At 41.8% G+C, this 18,190-nt stretch overlaps 1 protein-coding gene across 2 annotated transcripts in view; it reads right to left on the bottom strand.

Moving 5' to 3' along the window:
- The window catches only part of STX2 (syntaxin 2), a gene marked incomplete at both ends in the record, with an annotated part of 43,283 nt that extends 35,692 nt beyond the window's left edge, over nucleotides 1–7,591 (bottom strand). For both annotated transcript variants that reach the window (XM_079717096.1, XM_079717095.1), the window contains one exon: nucleotides 7,562–7,591. In XM_079717096.1, the coding sequence (XP_079573222.1) occupies nucleotides 7,562–7,591 (30 nt within the window). The remainder of the gene's footprint in view (nucleotides 1–7,561) is intronic.
- Nucleotides 7,592–18,190: the final 10,599 nt, after the last annotated feature.

Here is an 18,190-nt window from a genome sequence, read left to right as displayed (position 1 = left end):
AGAGAAAGGGGGAGAGAGACACACACATGGAGCAGCGTGTGCAAGGGCTGGAGCAGAAGGGCACGTGGGAACAGCAGAGACTGGAACAAGGCGATCTGCGGGAGTGAGGGTGCTGGTTATCGCTTAGGTTCTCTATTCCTTACATTCAGAATGAATAGACTTGAAGTTAAAAACCAGAAGTAATTAACCTGTGGAAATGTACAGGCTTTGCTCTTTTATTTTGTATACAAACGGATATTTATTATAGTTCCTGGAGAAACTATATAGATTCCAATTGTGGGAACTGTCTGTATGATGATACAGGATTTAGTAAATTGTGAAATTCTAAACCATAAACATATTCAAAATTATAGACATATTCATATTTTAAATTATACATGTATTATGAAATTCTCAGTATTGTAACTTTCAGTGAAGTACTTAGGAAAAAATGTTTTTATTTTATAAATTGGAACCTGAAACTTTACTACGTAACAATCTGCACCCTGCGTGCAATTTGAGCTGCCAAAAAAAGAACCTTAAAAATATCTGGGCAGTTTTTCCTGCCACTTAAAAAATTGTGGGACTTCCCTGGTGGCGCAGTGGTTAAGAATCCACCTACTAGTGCAGGGGACACGGGTTCGATCCCTGGTCCGGGAACATCACACATGCCGTGGAGCAACTAAGCCTGTGTGCCACAACTACTGAAGCCCGCATGCCTAGAGCCCATGCTCTGCAACAAGAGAAGCCACCGCGACAAGAAGCCCCCACTCGCCGCAACTAGAGAAAAGCCCATGCGCAGCAATGAAAACCCAGTGCAGCCAAAAATAAACACATACATACACACATACATACATAAATAAATAAATTATACTTGCAATTCATCACCATGAACCCAAGTATTAAAGATAGTAATTTTCTACCTAGAAACAAATAACAATGGAGACACGATGACCCAAAACCTATGGGATGCAGCAAAAGCAGTTCTAAGAGGGAAGTTAATAGCAATACAATCCTACCTTAAGAAACATGAAACATCACAGATAAGCAACCTAACCTTGCACCTAAAGCAATTAGAGAAAGAACAAAAACCCCCAAATTTAGCAGAAGGAAAGAAATCATAAAGATCAGAAATAAATGAAAAAGAAATAAAGGAAACGATAGCAGAGATCAATGAAACCATAAGCTGGTTCTTTGAGAAGATAAACAAAAATGATAAACCATTAGCCAGACTCATCAAGAAAAAAAGGGAGAAGACTGAAATCAATAGAATTAGAAATGAAAAAGGAGAAGTAACAACTGACACTGCAGAAATACAAAAGAAGATGAGAGATTAATACAAGCAACTCTATGCCAATAAAATGGACAACCTGGAAGAAATGGACAAATTCTTAGAAATGCACAACCTGCCGAGACTGAACCAGGAAGAAATAGAAAATATGAACAGACCAATCACAAGGACTGAAATGGAAACTGTGATTTAAAATCTTCTAACAAACAAAAGCCCAGGACCAGATGGCTTCACAGGCGAATTCTATCAAACATTTAGAGAAGAGCTAACACCTATCCTTCTCAAACTCTTCCACAATATGGCAGAGGGAGGAACACTCCCAAATTCATTCTACGAGGCCACCATCACCCTGATACCAAAAACAGACAAAGATGTCACAAAGAAAGAAAACTACAGGCCAATATCACTGATGAACATAGATGCAAAAATCCTCAACAAAATACTAGCAAACAGAATCCAACAGCACATTAAAAGGATCATACACCATGATAAAGTAGGGTTTATTCCAGGAATGCAAGGATTCTTCAATATACACAAATCAATCAATGTGATACACCATATTAACAAATTGAAGGAGAAAAACCATATGATCATCTCAATAGATGCAGAGAAAGCTTTCGACAAAATTCAACACCCATTTATGATAAAAAGCCTGCAGAAAGTAGGCATAGAGGGAACTTTCCTCAACATAATAAAGGCCATATATGACAAACCCACAGCCAGCATCGTCCTCAATGGTGAAAAACTGAAACCACTTCCACTAAGATCAGGAACAAGACAAGGTTGCCCACTCACACCACTCTTATTCAACATAGTTTTGGAAGTTCTAGCCACAGCAATCAGAGAAGAAAAAGAAATAAAAGGAATCCAAATCGGAAAAGAAGTAAAGCTGTCACTGTTTGCAGATCACATGACACTATACATAGAGAGTCCTAAAGATGCTACCAGAAAACTACTAGAGCTAATCAATGAATTTGGTAAAGTAGCAGGATACAAAATTATGCACAGAAATCTCTGGCATTCTTATACACTAATGATGAAAAATCTGAAAGTGAAATTAAGAAAACACTCCCATTTACCATTGCAACAAAAAGAATAAAACATCTAGGAATAAACCTACCTAAGGAGACAAAAGAACTGTATGCAGAAAATTATAAGACACTGATGAAAGAAATTAAAGATGATACAAACAGATGGAGAGATATACCATGTTCTTGGATTGGAAGAATCAATATTGTGAAAATGACTCTACTACCCAAAGCAATCTACAGATTCAATGGAATCCCTATCAAACTACCACTGGCATTTTTCACAGAACTAGAACAAAAAATTTCACAATTTGTATGGAAACACAAAAGACCCTGAATAGCCAAAGCAATCTTGAGAACGTAAAATGGAGCTGGAGGAATCAGGCTCCCTGGCTTCAGACTATACTACAAAGCTACAGTAATCAAGACAATATGGCACTGGCACAGAAACAGAAATATAGATCAATGGAACAGGATAGAAAGCCCAGAGATAAACCCACGCACATATGGTCACCTTATCTTTGATAAAGGAGGCAAGAATATACAATGGAGAAAAGACAGCCTCTTCAATAAGTGCTGCTGGGAAAACTGGACAGGTACATGTAAAAGTATGAAATTAGAACACTCCCTAACACCATACACAAAAATAAACTCAAAATGGATTAAAGACCTAAATGTAAGGCCAGACACTATCAAACTCTTAGAGGAAAACATAGGCAGAACACTTTATGACATAAATCACAGCAAGATCTTTTTTGATCCACCTCCTAGAGAAATGGAAATAAAAACAAAAATAAACAAATGGGGCCTAATGAAACTTAAAAGCTTTTGCACAGCAAAGGAAACCATAAACAAGATGAAAAGACAGCCCTCAGAATGGGAGAAGATATTTGCAAATGAAGCAACTGACAAAGGATTAATCTCCAAAATTTACAAGCAGCTCATGCAGCTCAATAACAAAAAAACAAACAACCCAATCCAGAAATGGGCAGAAGACCTAAATAGACATTTCTCCAAAGAAGATATACAGATTGCCAACAAACACATGAAAGAATGCTCAACATCATTAATCATTAGAGAAATGCAAATCAAAACTACAATGAGATATCATCTCACACCGGTCAGAATGGCCATCATCAAAAAATCTAGAAACAGGGCTTCCCTGGTGGCGCAGTGGTTGAGAGTCTGCCTGCCGATGCAAGGGACATGGGTTCATGCCCAGGTCTGGGAAGATCCCACATGCCGCGGAGCGGCTAGGCCCGTGAACCGTGGCCACTGAGCCTGCGCGTCCGGAGCCTGTGCTCCGCAACAGGAGAGGCCACAACAGTGAGAGGCCTGTGTACCACAAAAAAAAAAAAAAAAAATCTCGAAAGAATGAATGCTGGAGAGGGTGTGGAGAAAAGGGAACACTCTTGCACTGTTGGTTGAATGTAAATTGATACAGGCAGTATGGAGAACAGTATGGAGGTTCCTTAAAAAACTACAAATAGAACTACCATACGACCCAGCAATCCCACTACTGGGCATATACCCTGAGAAAACCGTAATTCAAAAAGAGTCATGTACCAAAATGTTCATTGCAGCTCTATTTACAATAGCCAGGACATGGAAGCAACCTAAGTGTCCATCAACAGATGAATGGATAAAGAAGATGTGGCACATATATACAATGGAATATTACTCAGCCATAAAAAGAAACGAAATTGAGTTGTTTGTAGTGAGGTGGATAGACCTAGAGTCTGTCATACGAGTGAAGTAAGAAAGAGAAAGACAAATACCGTATGCTGACACATATATATGGAATCTAAGAAAAAAAAATGTCATGAAGAACCTAGGGGCAAGACGGGAATAAAGACACAGACCTACTAGAGAATGGACTTGAAGATATGGGGAGGGGGAAGGGTAAGCTGTGACAAAGTGAGAGAGTGGTGTGGACATATATACACTACCGAACCTAAAATAGATAGCTAGAGGGAAGCAGCCGCATAGCACAGGGAGATCAGCTTGGTGCTTTGTGACCACCTACCTAGAGCGGTGGGATAGGGAGGGTGGGAGGGAGGGAGACGCAAGAGGGAAGAGATATGGGGACGTATGTATATGTATAACTGATTCACTTTGTTATAAAGCAGAAACTAACACACCATTGTAAAGCAATTACATTCCAATAAAGACGTTAAAAAAAAAGTAATTTTCTCAACAAACAACAGGGTCCTACTGTACAGCACAGGGAACTATATTCAACATCCTGTGATAAACTATAATGGAAAAGAATATGAAAAAGAATATATATGTGTATAACAGTCACTTTGCTGTACAGCAGAAATTAAACACAACATTGTGAATCAACTATACTTCAACTATACTTCAATAAAATGGTTTTAAAAAGGTAATTTTCTCATACATCTACTAATGAATACCACATAGCTACTGTGTTTATATTTATTACCCTGCAAATTCCCACAGTTGAAATTTGCAATTTTTCTATTTTTAACTATAATAAATATAGCCATTTGCATTTGCAAACTTTTCTTAAAGGTAATCAAACTATATTTGGGGTCATTATCGTCCAAGACAGCAATTCCGTTCTGATTGACTTATTTCCTAAACAGTATTTCCTTCTGTTTCTTCACTCTTCCTTCCCCGGGCTGTGCACACCCACCGCACACACCCAGTTCATTTCTGTGTCCCCTGCACCTAGCACATTACCTCGTAGAGCACTGGCACTCAAGTGCCTGCTGAATGGGTAGTCCTTTTATTTTTTTATGAACCAGAACATCTTTCGGATTTAGAGTTTAGGAAATCTTGGGCAAGTCACTTAAACTTTCTGCACCCGGATGAACTGGCTGCTCAAAAAGAGGATCATTGCTTAGAAGCAGCTAACTCTATATTTGACAAACTGTATTGGACAAACTAACTTTTAAGTCCTTTCTGAGTAGTTATCAGTGGGAATCTTTTTCTCAAGAGGAATCCTTAACAGCTAATAAAGGAATCTTGAGAAGGCATCACAAATATTTTGTCAATGTGGACATCACAGGCATTTTAACTACCAAAATTAAATATTAAACTTTACCTAGGAAAAAACACCAGCCATTTAGAAACATGGTTGTGAAAGGACAGTCAACTTCTCCAAGAGCTACTTGGAGAGGACACATTTCCTGAAAAAAAAAAAAAGTAACTTTTATATCTGATAAGTTTCAGACAAGTTTTTAAATATTAAAAGTTATTAAACTTTAAGTATGTCAAATTCAATTTTAACTTAATATTTTATGCCAGGGAGAAGGTTCCTTTTTATAACTTCCTGAAAACATTTTTAAAAACTAATAAATATTAAGAGCACTTGTAATTACAGACCATTTTCTCTCTCCCACGTTCTCCCAGAGTGGCACATGCAACAGATAATTTTATGTTTCACAGCTTCTTCCATGAGAGTAGACGAGAAAGATGTTATTATCCCCACTTTATATACAGGAAAAGTGAAGTTTGGAGAGGTTTAAAAATTCTCTGCCCAAGATTCGACAACTCCAGACGTAGAAACTTCTACTAACTTGCCCTACAGCTGCTTAGTCTTCATCTACAGCAAGATGATCTTGGACCAGAAAAGGTCACTTCTTGCTCTAAAATTCTAGATCAAAACATGTTCTTACCAACACTGTTGCCATAAGAGCTGAAACACACATACACTGAAGAGTAATATATAACTGTCTTCTTCGTTTTTTGCTAATCAAGCCAAGAAAAGCTTGTCACATATTCCACTGACAGATCTTTTCTACTATTCCCAACATTCATAAATTTGGCTATCCTCTCATGATACATTCGTCATTTCTTCATTTAACAAATATTTGAGCTTCTAATTCTAACAAGGAAAGATACTCCCTTGAGTGAGATAACAGAACAGCAATTTGCTGTTTCACACGATGCTGACCTGCAAAGTGCAGAGGTCAAAGTACCTGACCGTTAACAAAAAGGGAAGGAAAGAAAAATCACTATGAAGAAACTTTCTGGGGATGACTGTAAACGCATAATTTCCATAATCTTAAGAATGAATAATTCACTGCCTTTCTGAACTAAGATTCCTCATCTGGCTGACAGAACACAGATAATAATCTGACTATTCTCTCTACTTCCTAAGCCTGGGGCACAGCTAGATCCATTCTAGAAGCAAAGAAGAGAAGTTAATTCATGACATTCAATGGATGCCTTAGGGCAGTGGGCCTAGCGCAGGTCTGAGGCTGCCAGGGATTCTGCGCACTGGGAAACAAAATGCAAACGGTCAGCACAATTAGTACTTGTATTGAATATTTTTAAAGAAAAGGAATTAATTCTGTTGGCCTAAAATTTTTCAACTCTCCCACACTATAAACATCCACTACAGTTTCGACGGCACCCTCTCATTCACAGCATTGTCTGTGGAAGGCATCAAACACTAGTCGAACGCCTAAGTGAACAAAACACTGTTCTCTTACTAAAATAATCGGTAATTTGCTGTCGCCACTCACTGAGCACCTACACGCTCCACTAGCTGGGCTTACTGGCAGTAAACAAGCACAAAGCAAACTATCTACAGGGGAAACAAAAGGCGCCGCTCCGTACCTGCCTCGCCGCTCCCTCCCAGCATCCAGCCCTGCAAGGCCTCCCCGACGGAGGCGCATCAGGTGCATTCACTCCCACCGCGCGGGGTCCCGTCTTAGACCCCAGGGACAAGACAGAGGGCGAGGCGACAAGTCCTGCTCCCCAGGAGGTGACACCCACTAGGGTGGGACGGCCCATAATTCAGCAAGTAATTTCTGGTCGTGCTGAGTGCAGTGTCAGTGCAAGGATTCAAACCAGGCGACAGGATGGAGTGACTCCAGGGAACGAATCAAGCTGGTGAAAAGGCAGAGCCCAGCTCAGAAAAGGGGTTCGAGGTCAAGTCCGGCCGCTGCCCTGAGACGCCCCTTCAAAAGCTGTCTCCCCCGCGCGCGGAAGCGAGGGCAGAACAGTGCCCGCCTCTGGGCCGTCGGGGCGTCCGGGGGACTGGGGGACGGCGACCCACGCGGGGCGCTGCGGGCTGGGGAGGCCTGCGCCCCCGCCCCGACCACACCCGCTAGGCCGCCCCGACGGGCCGGCGCCCCCCGACCTGGCCTCCCTTTCCCGCCCGCCCCCGCCCCCAGCCCGGCCCGCGACACCCTCCCGCCAGGCCCCGGCCCACGCCCGCGCCCCCAGCGCTCCCGACCCGAACCGCTATCCGCCCGCCCGCCCGCCCGCCCGCCCGCCCGCCGCTCACCGCCGTCAGGTCCGGCAGCCGGTCCCGCATCCCCGCGGGCCGGGCGCCGCGCGCCGCCGCTCAGGCCTGCCCGGCGCCGCCTCCGGCCGGCCGTCGGCTCTCGGTGGCCCCGCCGCCGCCTCAGCCCGCCGGTCACCGTCCCCTCCGCCAGCGCTGCCACGGCAACCGCGCCGGCGCGCTCTGCGTACGCCCGGCCCGCGCCGCGCCCAGGCCCACACAGACGGCGGGAGCCTTCCTGCGGGAATGCCGCGGCCCGAGGGGCGGGGCCCGCCGGGGAGGGGCGGAGCCTTGGCGGGGTGGGCGGGGACTATCGGGGAGGGAAGGGGCCGGCCAGAGAGGGGAAAGAGGCGGGGCCTCCTAGACCGGGACAGTGACAGGACCTGGTGGGGGAAGGGGCGGAACCTGACTGAAAGTGGAGGGGCGGGGCCTGTTGAGGAAAAGGCGGGGCCCGGCCGAGCTGCGTTCTGACGGCCTCTTATCCTGGTCAGTTAGATGCACCTTTTACCCTTCTTGATTGCGTTTTCGCATTCATTTTATTTATTTTAAAAATTCGTGGTAAATTTGGTGACAAATTTAGCAAGCCTATGGAGATGAGCTGGGTGCAGCTTTGCATATGCGTATTCTGAACATAGGCCTTCTCTTTAAGGCTTCATACCAGCCTTTTGTGTGAATAAAGGACAAGAGATAAAGTAAGGCCTATAATGCTTAACGAACATAAAAAGAATATAACTTAAAATGGCATGGGACGGTGATATGCAGGGACTCAGGCCTTGGGATGCAGTTCTAGTGGAGAAACAGGATACAGAAGCAGAAAAATAAATAAGCAAAGAAAATAGGGGCATGCACTTGGAGGAGAGCTGAAAGAGGGGTGGCTACATCAGAAAGGTGGGCATGAGAGGCGCCAGAGTTTAGGCCAACAAAGTTTGAGGGAACGGTCCCCACGACCACTCTCACTTCTGACACCAACTACAAGTTCTGGGGGTTCCCCCAACCACACTCAAGTTCAATAATTCACTGCAGCGCTGACAGGGTTTATCACAGAGGAAGGATACAGATTAACGTCAGCAAAGGGCAGAGGTGCATGGGGGGAGACACGGTTGCACCAAATGGGAGGCTTCTGTTGTCTTCTCCTTGGGCAGTCAGGGCACATTACTTTCAAGCATTGATGTGTGTCAATATACACGAAGTCGCCAACCAGGAAATCTCACCCAAGCCACCAAATTCTGAGTTTTTATTGGGACTCCATTGCATAGGCATGACTGATTGATTGATTACCCTCCTGGTTGATCTAAGTCTCCAGGTTGACCTGTACCCATGTAACCCAAAACTCCCATCCTAAATCACATTGTCGCTATCTGGCTAGTCCAAAGGCCCCCAGGCAAACAAATACTACTTCCAGGACTGTGAGCAAAGGACAGACTTCTTTCTGGACCAGGTTAAATTCTTTACTACCTCCTTGAATAGGTGTCTTTTGTGCTATGATCTAAGGTAAAGAAAGCAGCCATAAGAAATATATTTGAGAATAGTCTAGTCAGAAAAAGCAGGGAATTTTGGATTTGGTTCTGGGCGTGATTGGGTTCTTGGATTATAGGAGGGGAGCAGGGGAAGCAGAGACTAGACAGTTTAGAAACCAAAGATAGGGACTTAAACATGGGTGGACTAGGGGCAAATTTGTCTCTTCTTAATTTATGACTTTATGTTTTTCATAACTTAAATCAAAATCAATAATTTGATGGATATGGGTTGAACAAAAATCCTCCCTTTTGACTAAGCAATTAAAATGAGGTGTGAGCAGGGGGTGAGGAGGCAGTAATTGTAGAGATCTTTTCTGAGACTGGAGTTAATATAAAGGAGGTAAAACTGAGCGAGGGTAGAAAAACACCTGGTCCTGGACACAGCGTTTGAGCTCCTGTGTCAAGCAGTACTTGAAACCAACATACCCCAGGACTTTCATGAGCCAATGAATTTCTTTTTCATTTTTTTCACTTAGAATGAAGACATCCTAATACATTGCTGTGAGAATTTACAGACTAAGAGGTAAGCTACTTCTGAAATATAAGGTCCCAGGGAATAGGGGCTTTGGTCTGTTTTGTTCACTATTGTGTCTCCGATTCCTACAAAATGTCAGGCACATTGTAGGCACTCAGTACACAATTTGTAAAATAAAATAATAGATGTTCAAAAACTCTAATTCAAAAAGATACATGCACCCCAATGTTCATAGCAGCACTATTCACAATAGCCAAGACATGGAAACAACCTAAATGTCCATCAACAGAGGAATGGATAAAGAAGATGTGGTACATATATACAGTGGAATACTACTCAGCCATTAAAAAAGAATGAAATAATGCCATTTGCAGCAACATGGTTGGACCTAGAGACTATCATACTAAGTGAAGTAAGTCAGAGAGAGAAAGACAAATACCATATGGTATCACTTATATGTGGAATCTGAAATATGACATAAATGAACTTATCTACGAAACAGAAACAGACTCACAGATATAGAGAAGAGACTTGTGGTTGCCAAGGGGGAGGGGTGTGGCAGAGGGATGGAGTGGGAGTTTGGGATGAGCAGATGCAAACTATTATATATAGAATGGATGAACAACAAGGTCCTACTGTAGAGCACAGGGAACTATATTCAATATCCTGTGATAAAGGAAAAGAATATGAAAAAGAATATATATATATATATATATATATGTAACTGAATCACCTTGCTGTACATCAGAAATTAACACATTGTAAATCAACTATACTTCAATAAAATTAAAAATAATAATAATAATAATAGATGTCCAGTCCTGGCTTTGAATCCCAGTTCTGCTATTTACTCTCTGTAAGTTTGGACTGTGAAAATTAATAAAGGGAAACCTCACTAACATGGAGTCAAGAGGCCAGAGGGGGTGCTCTCACTCAATGTCAATACAGATCCCAGCAGGAAGAGATGGTACCTCACATCCCCCTGTGGGAAGTGACATTACTACCACCAGCGAGAGGAAGATTTTCTCTTGGCCTGGCAACAGCTCAGCCAGTGAGAGACCATCACACCTCAGCCAATGAAAGCCACTGTGTTTCAAATTCCCAGTTTCTTCCAACGGACTTCCCCTCCCAAGTTCCCCTTCTCCTCTATAAGAGTTTCCTTTCTTTTGTTTTACCAGACTTGCTTGTAGGTTGCCATAGTTGCATATCCCAAATTGAAATTCTTTGCTGCTCAGGAATAAACCCATTTTGTTGGTAAAATAACTGACTTTTATTGTTTCAGGTTAACAGGACAAAAAGACTAATTTCTCTCAGCCTCAATTTTCCTGCCTGTGAAGTGGTGAAAAGGCAGCTTTCAAGCTGAAAGGCTGTGACTTTCCCATTTTGACCCCACTATGCCTCCAGAGACTGATTCACCCTACTCATTTGCCCTCTTAATTGCAAACAATAAGTATGAATGATGCCTGTTTAATCAATTTATGCTTATTACTCTTAGAAACAATTAACAAGTAATAGAAATCTAAACTACACATGGTAGAATTTGTTACAAATTTAAAAAACCGATTGAAAAGTTATATCTGGTTAGCAACAGCAGAAAAATTTACTCAGGAAAATTAGCCTTCGTAGAAAGAATCATTAACATAAAATTAACTTCCTAAAAATGCACACTTCAGAATTTGCTCTTTAAAAATTGATGAAAGCATCAAATCTTAACAAACCTTAGATATGCAAAATGAAGCCTGGAGACACTGCACTGAGTAAAAATTATTTAACTATCTGCACACAACCAATCCTTTCCAATGCCAGAAGCTGTAATAAATAAATGTTTTATACTGAAGAGCTGATTAATGAGTAAAATCTTGGCCGCAGAAAGTACAGGGGTAGTGTACTGAGTAGTAAACTACTCAGTCAGGCTTGAGTAGTGACTCAGACGGGCGGGTCTGATCCAGGTACTCAGACAGCCATCAGGGCTCAGCTTTCACCCCCCAGGTGACTCCTCTTTATTGGCCTCTGGCTCTGGCGGGAGCCAGATTCAGTCCCAGGGAAAAGAAAAGAGCACCTTTTCTGGGTTGCAGCCTCAGATTCCCGAACTTCACTCTGATTGGATCAACTGGGGTCATTTGTCTACCCCCGAACCAATCACCAGTCAGGTGGCTCTGTGGCTGTGATAGGTCAAACCCGGTCATGTGACCTCCCTGGGACCGGAAATGCCTGACCCAAATTCACTGGCAGAAGGAGGTCTAATGAACAGGGCCAAACCCTGCAGAAGGACAAGGGGTTCTGCTTGGCGAATAACCACCCCATGCCACTCCATCCCAGGGAAGATAAACTCACTAGCAAGAAATGAAAAAGGAAGACATCGTGGTCTTTCCATTGTACTGTGTAGAACGCTAATTAAGGCACTGAATTACCCTAACACGGTTCCCTCTGGAAAACACTTTCTTAATGAATTCTTACTGATGTCAGAACAATTTTGACTAAATGTGTTTATCCATAAATGTTCCCTGGATTCTGAATGTGGCATCTAAACATCCAGTCTCTGTGGTATCTCACTCGAAAAAATGGAGTCCCACAGTCAAAGCAATTAAAAATGATTCCAATCTTTATTAAGTTATCCCTAAGAATATTAAAAGAGGTCTCATTTGTAACCCCCAAGATCACTCTTTAAATCCTTTCTACAGTCTTCTAGTGTTTCATGTCTTTTATACCCTATAGTTCCCAGAGTACTCTTTTTCTCCCTCAGCACTCCCTAAACTTACCCACCAGGGCACTCGTACTGGGTCAGCACTTTCCGTCCATCCACCACCATCGTTAATTTCTCTCCAATAAGTATTGGCCCTACCTTTTCCTCTGCCTCCCCCCAACAGATTATTCCAAAGCATATAATATGGGGAGCAGTTGGATAATGTTGAATTTTCAACCAGAACTCTCTTATCCTGCCAGGGGAAGAATAAGAGTGTGACTACTAATACATAATTTGTCAATTTTTCCTTATTACATACATAGGCAGTCAAATGTCTCTGGGGGTCAAAACATCAGTCAGATCATGGTAGTGCGTTCAAAACAGCTACTTATCAAGATTGAAAGAGACCTATGTTCCTAAGAAAGAGAATCTGATAACCACCCCCATGATGGATGGAGGTAGTTCTCTCAGAAAGGGGGTCATTGTGAGTTGGACTTAGACAAGGCCTGAAAAGGTATCCTCTCCTACAGGAGGCCACCTTAGAAAGGAGAGAAGGGAGAAAGAACAGGGGCAACGAGAAAGGCCATTAGTCATTGGGATAAGCATCATAATGCCCCCCCATAGATGTCCACACCCTAATCCTTAGAACCTGTGACTATGTTACCTTATATGACAAAAGGGGTCTTGCAGGCTCTTGGACTTTCCTGGATTATTAGGGGTGGGCCCAGTCTAGTCACCTGAGCCCTTGCAAGCAAAGAACTTGCTCTAGGTGAAAAAGATGCGGCAGAAAGGGCTGTCAGAGAAACTGCAAATGTGAGGTGTCAATGCCCCATCACTGACTCTGAAATGTAGGCTCATGTGCCAGGACCCAAGAGACTTCTAGGCACTAAGGGTGGACACCAGCTGACAGCCAGCAAGGAAATGGGGCCCTCTGTCCAATATCTGCAAGGAACTGGGTTCTACCAACAACCTGCGTGGGCTTGGAAGCCGATTCTTCCTTACACCTCCCTGTAAGGGCCCGGGCATCGACACTTTGATTTCAGCCTTATGAAACACAAGCAGAGAACCCAGCTGAGCCACCCAGACTTCTGACCTACGGAACTGTGAGCTAACAGATATGTATTGTCTGAAGCTGCTGAGTTTTCGATAACTTGTTATGTCAATAATAGAAAACGAATATAGTCATTTACTAAAAGTAGGAATTTAGCTCCTGGAAGATAGGGCATATATCTTAGTATTATGTGTCCCTTTTCAAGGAGTGTTACAAATAAATGAATGAAAGAATGAGTAGGGGAAGGATGGTGACACACTGATCTTTCTATCTGTCCTCCCTACCCACATAGCTATGTTCTGGGTTGACATGAACTGAATAAATAAATCATACATTCAGTTGCCACAGAGTGAGAAGGGCCTACACAGAGCTAGAACAGAACTGAATGCCTCCTGAAATCACGGTGGGAATCATATGACAATTCATAGGGCAGAGACTCACGGTTAAGGGTGATGTACACCCCAACACATTGGCTCCAGCCTTCTCCTATGCAGCCTAGAGTTTTCATCGAGACCATCGGTTTTATTTTTCCCACCTGATTCATCCATCAGAAATGGTTGATTCTTCAGTACACTGAAGTTGAAGCCAACACTCTGGAGGTTACAGCACACTGATAACATGATGTGCAGATTGATGGGACCGTTTATAAACCATATATATATAAAGTATTACTCACTCAGAGTAAAAACTAAAGTCCTTACAGTGGCCTGCAAGGTCCTGCCCAATCTGATCATCCTCCAAGACCTCCAGAGCCTTGTTCCCCTATGCACTTCCCTCCACTGACTCCCAGCCAGCCATGTGCCACCTCAGGGCCTTTGCACTGGCTGTTCTTGTCTGAATGCTCTTCCCCCAGATATCTGTGTAGCTTGGTCCCTTACTTCCTTTAAGACTTTGGTCCAGTGACACCTTTTCTGGGAGGCCTCTCCTGCCGCACCCCGTTAAGAATTGCCATTTCTTCTTCACACTCTGAACCCTCTTACCTTGTTCTTTTTTCTCCTTAACACCTACACCCACTGACCAACTATGTCCTATGTCCTCTGACCACTTATTTTGTATGCTGCTTATTATTTGTCTTTCTCCTCCGAAATGTCCACTCCATCCAGGGATTTTTGTCCACTTTGCTCAGCAATTCTCGCCAACACCTGGAATGGGGCCCAGCACATAGGAGGTGTGTAATAAATATGTGTTGAACAACTTATGCTGCAAAATTTGCTTAATACATGTATTCATTCAAAAGTAAACTTTATAACCGTGGTGGGAAACTTAACGGCAAATTACAGGTTCGTGAACTTCTGGCCAGCTACAGAGTTTGAATTTGAACCTAGCAAAGTTCCTGCCTATTTTAAAATTTGTGACTCTAAGTTAATACATTTATTTATTTTTTAAAACATCTTTATTGGAGTATAATTGCTTTACAATGGTGTGTTAGTTTCTGCTGTATAAGAACGTGAATCAGCTATACGTATACATATATCCCCATATCCCCTCCCTCTTGCGTCTCCCTCCCACCCTCCCTATCCCCACCCCTCTAGGTCGACAAAAAGCACAGAGCCGATCTCCCTGTGCTATGCGTCTGCTTCCCACTAGCTATCTATTTTACATTTGGTAGTGTATATATGTCCATTCCACTCTCTCACTTCATCCCAGCTTACCCTTCCCCCTCCCCATGTCCTCAAGTCCATTCTCTATGTCTGCATCTTTAGTCCGATCCTGCCCCTAGGTTATCAGAACTTTTTTTTTTTTTTTTAGATTCCATATATATGTGTTAGCATACGGTATTTGTTTTTCTCTTTCTGACTTACTTCACTCTGTATGACAGACTCTAGGTCCATCCACCTCACTACAAATAACTCAATTTCATTTCTTTTCATGGCTGAGTAATATTCCATTGTATATATGTGCCACATCTTCTTTATCCATTCACCTGTCAATGGACACTTAGGTTGCTTCCATGTCCTGGACACTTAGGTTGCTTCCATGTCCTGGCTATTGTAAAGGGTGTTGCAATAAACATTGTGGTATATGACTTTCTTTGAATTATGGTTTTCTCAGGATATATGACCAGTAGTGGGATTGCTGGGTCATATGGTAGTTCTATTTGTAGTTTTTTAAGGCACCTCCATACTGTTCTCCATAGTGGCTGTATCAATTTACATTCCCACCAACAGTGTAGGAGGGTTCCCTTTTCTCCACACCCTCCCCAGCATTTATTGTTTGTAGATTTTTTGATGATGGCCATTCTGACTGGTGTGAGGTGATACCTCATTGTAGTTTTGATTTGCATTTCTCTAATGATTAATGATGTTGAGCATCCTTTCATGTGTTTGTTGGCAATCTGTATATCTTCTTTGGAGAAATGTCTATTTAGGTCTTCTGCCCATTTTGGGATTGGGTTGTTTGTTTTTTTGATATTGAGCTGCATGTGCTACTTGTATATTTTGGAGATTAATCCTTTGTCAGTTGCTTCATTTGCAAATATTTTCTCCCATTCTGAGGGTTGTCTTTTTGTCTTGTTTATGGTTTCCTTTGCTGTGCAAAAGCTTTTAAGTTTCATTAGGTCCCATTTATTTATTTTTGTTTTTATTTCCATTTCTCTAGGAGGTGGGTCTAAAAGGATCTTGCTGTGATTTATGTCATGGAGTGTTCTGCCTATGTTTTCCTCTAAGAGTTTTATAGTGCCTGGCCTTACATTTAGGTCTTTAATCCATTTTGAGTTTATTTTTGTGTATGGTGTTAGGGAATGTTCTAATTTCATTCTTTACATGTAGCTGTCCAGTTCTCCCAGCACCACTTATTGAAGAGGCTGTCTTTTTGTATTTGTATATTCTTGCCTCCTTTATCAAAAACAAGGTGACCATATGTGCATGGGTTTATCTCTGGGCTTTCTATCCTGTTCCATTGATCTATATTTCTCTTTTTGTGCCAGTACCATATTGTCTTGATTACTGTAGCTTTGTAGTATTGTCTGAAGTCAGGGAGCCTGATTCCTCCTTTTTCTTTCTCAAGATTGCTTTGACTATTCAGGATCTTTTGTGTTTCCATATAAACTGTGAAATTTTTTGTTCTAGTTCTGTGAAAAATGCCAGTGGTAGTTTGATAGGGATTCCATTGAATCTGTAGATTGCTTTGGGTAGTAGAGTCATTTTCACAAGGTTGATTCTTCAAATTCAAGAACATGGTATATCTCTCCATCTGTTTGTATCATCTTTAATTTCTTTCATCAGTGTGTTATAGTTTTCTCCATACAGGTCTTTTGTCTCCTTAGGTAGATTTATTCCTAGATATTTTATTCTTTTTGTTGCAGTGGTAAATGGAAGTGTTTCCTTAATTTCTCTTTCAGACTTTCATTAGTATAAAAGAATGCAAGACATTTCTGTGCATTAATTTTGTAACCTGCTACTTTACCAAATTAATTGATTAGCTCTAGTATTTTTCATGTAGCATCTTTAGGATTCTCTATGTATAGTATCATGTCATCTGCAAACAGTGACAGTTTTACTTCTTCTTTTCCAATTTGGATTCCTTTTATTTTTTTTTTTTTTTTTTTTTTTTTTTTTTTGCGTTATGTGGGCCTCTCACTGTTGTGGCCTCTCCCGTTGCGGAGCACAGGCTCCGGACGCACAGGCCCAGCGGCCATGGCTCACGGGCCCAGCCGCTCCGCGGCATGTGGGATCCTCCCAGACCGGGGCACGAACCCGCGTCCCCTGCATCGGCAGGCGGACTCTCAACCACTGCGCCACCAGGGAAGCCCTATTTTTTTCTTTTCTGATTGCTGTGGCAAAAACTTCCAAAACTATGTTGAATAAAAGTGGTGAGAGTGGGCAACCTTGTCCTGTTCCTGATCTTAGAGGAAATGGTTTCAGTTTTTCAACATTGAGAATGATGTCTTCTGTGGGTTTGTCATACATGGCCTTTATTATGTTGAGGTAGGTTCCCACTATGCCTACTTTCTGGAAGGTTTTTAGCATAAATGGGTGTTGAATTTTGTCAAAAGCTTTCTCTGCATCTATTGAGATGATCATATGGTTTTTCTCCTTCAATTTGTTAATATGGTTTATCACATTGATTGATTTGTGTATATTGAAGAATCCTTGCATTCCTGGGATAAACTCCACTTTATCATGGTGTATGATCCTTTTAATGTGCTGTTGGATTCTGTTTGCTAGCATTTTGTTGAGGATTTATGCATCTGTGTTCATCAGTGATATTGCCCTGTAGTTTTTTTTGTGTGTGACATCTTTGTCTGGTTTTGGTATCAGAGTGATGGTGGCCTCGAAGAACGAGTTTGGGAATGTTCCTCCCTCTGCTATATTTTGGAAGAGTTTGAGAAGGATAGGTGTTAGCTCTTCTCTAAATGTTTGATAGAATTCGCCTTTGAAGCCATCTTGTCCTGGGCTTTTTTGTTGGAAGATTTTTAACCACAGTTTCAATTTCAGTGCTTGTAATTGGTTTGTTTATATTTTCTATTTCTTCCTGGTTCAGTCTTGGAAGGTTGTGCTTTTCTAAGAATTTGTCCATTTCTTCCAGGTTGTCCATTTTATTGGCATAGAGTTGGTTGTAGTAATCTCTAATGATCCTGTGTATTTCTGCAGTGTCAGTTGTTACTTCTCCTTTTTCACTTCTAATTCTATTGATTTGATTCTTTTCCCTTTTTTTCTTGCTGAGTCTGGCTAATGGTTTATCAATTTTGTTTATCTTCTCAAAGAACCAGCTTTTAGTTTTATTGATCTTTGCTATCATTTCCTTCACTTCTTTTTCATTTATTTCTGATCTGATCTTTATGATTTTTTTCCTTCTGCTAACTTTGGTGTTTTTTTTTTTTTACATCTTTATTGGATACTTTGGGCTTTTTTTGTTCTTCTTTCTCTAATTGATTTAGGTGTAAGGTTAGGTTGTTTACTTGAGA

The sequence above is a fragment of the Hyperoodon ampullatus genome (assembly GCF_949752795.1).
Source record: "Hyperoodon ampullatus genome assembly, chromosome: 13".
Classification (NCBI taxonomy): Eukaryota; Metazoa; Chordata; class Mammalia; order Artiodactyla; family Ziphiidae; genus Hyperoodon; species Hyperoodon ampullatus.
Note: the sequence above shows the minus strand (reverse complement) of the source record. Positions and strands in the feature narration are given on the sequence as shown.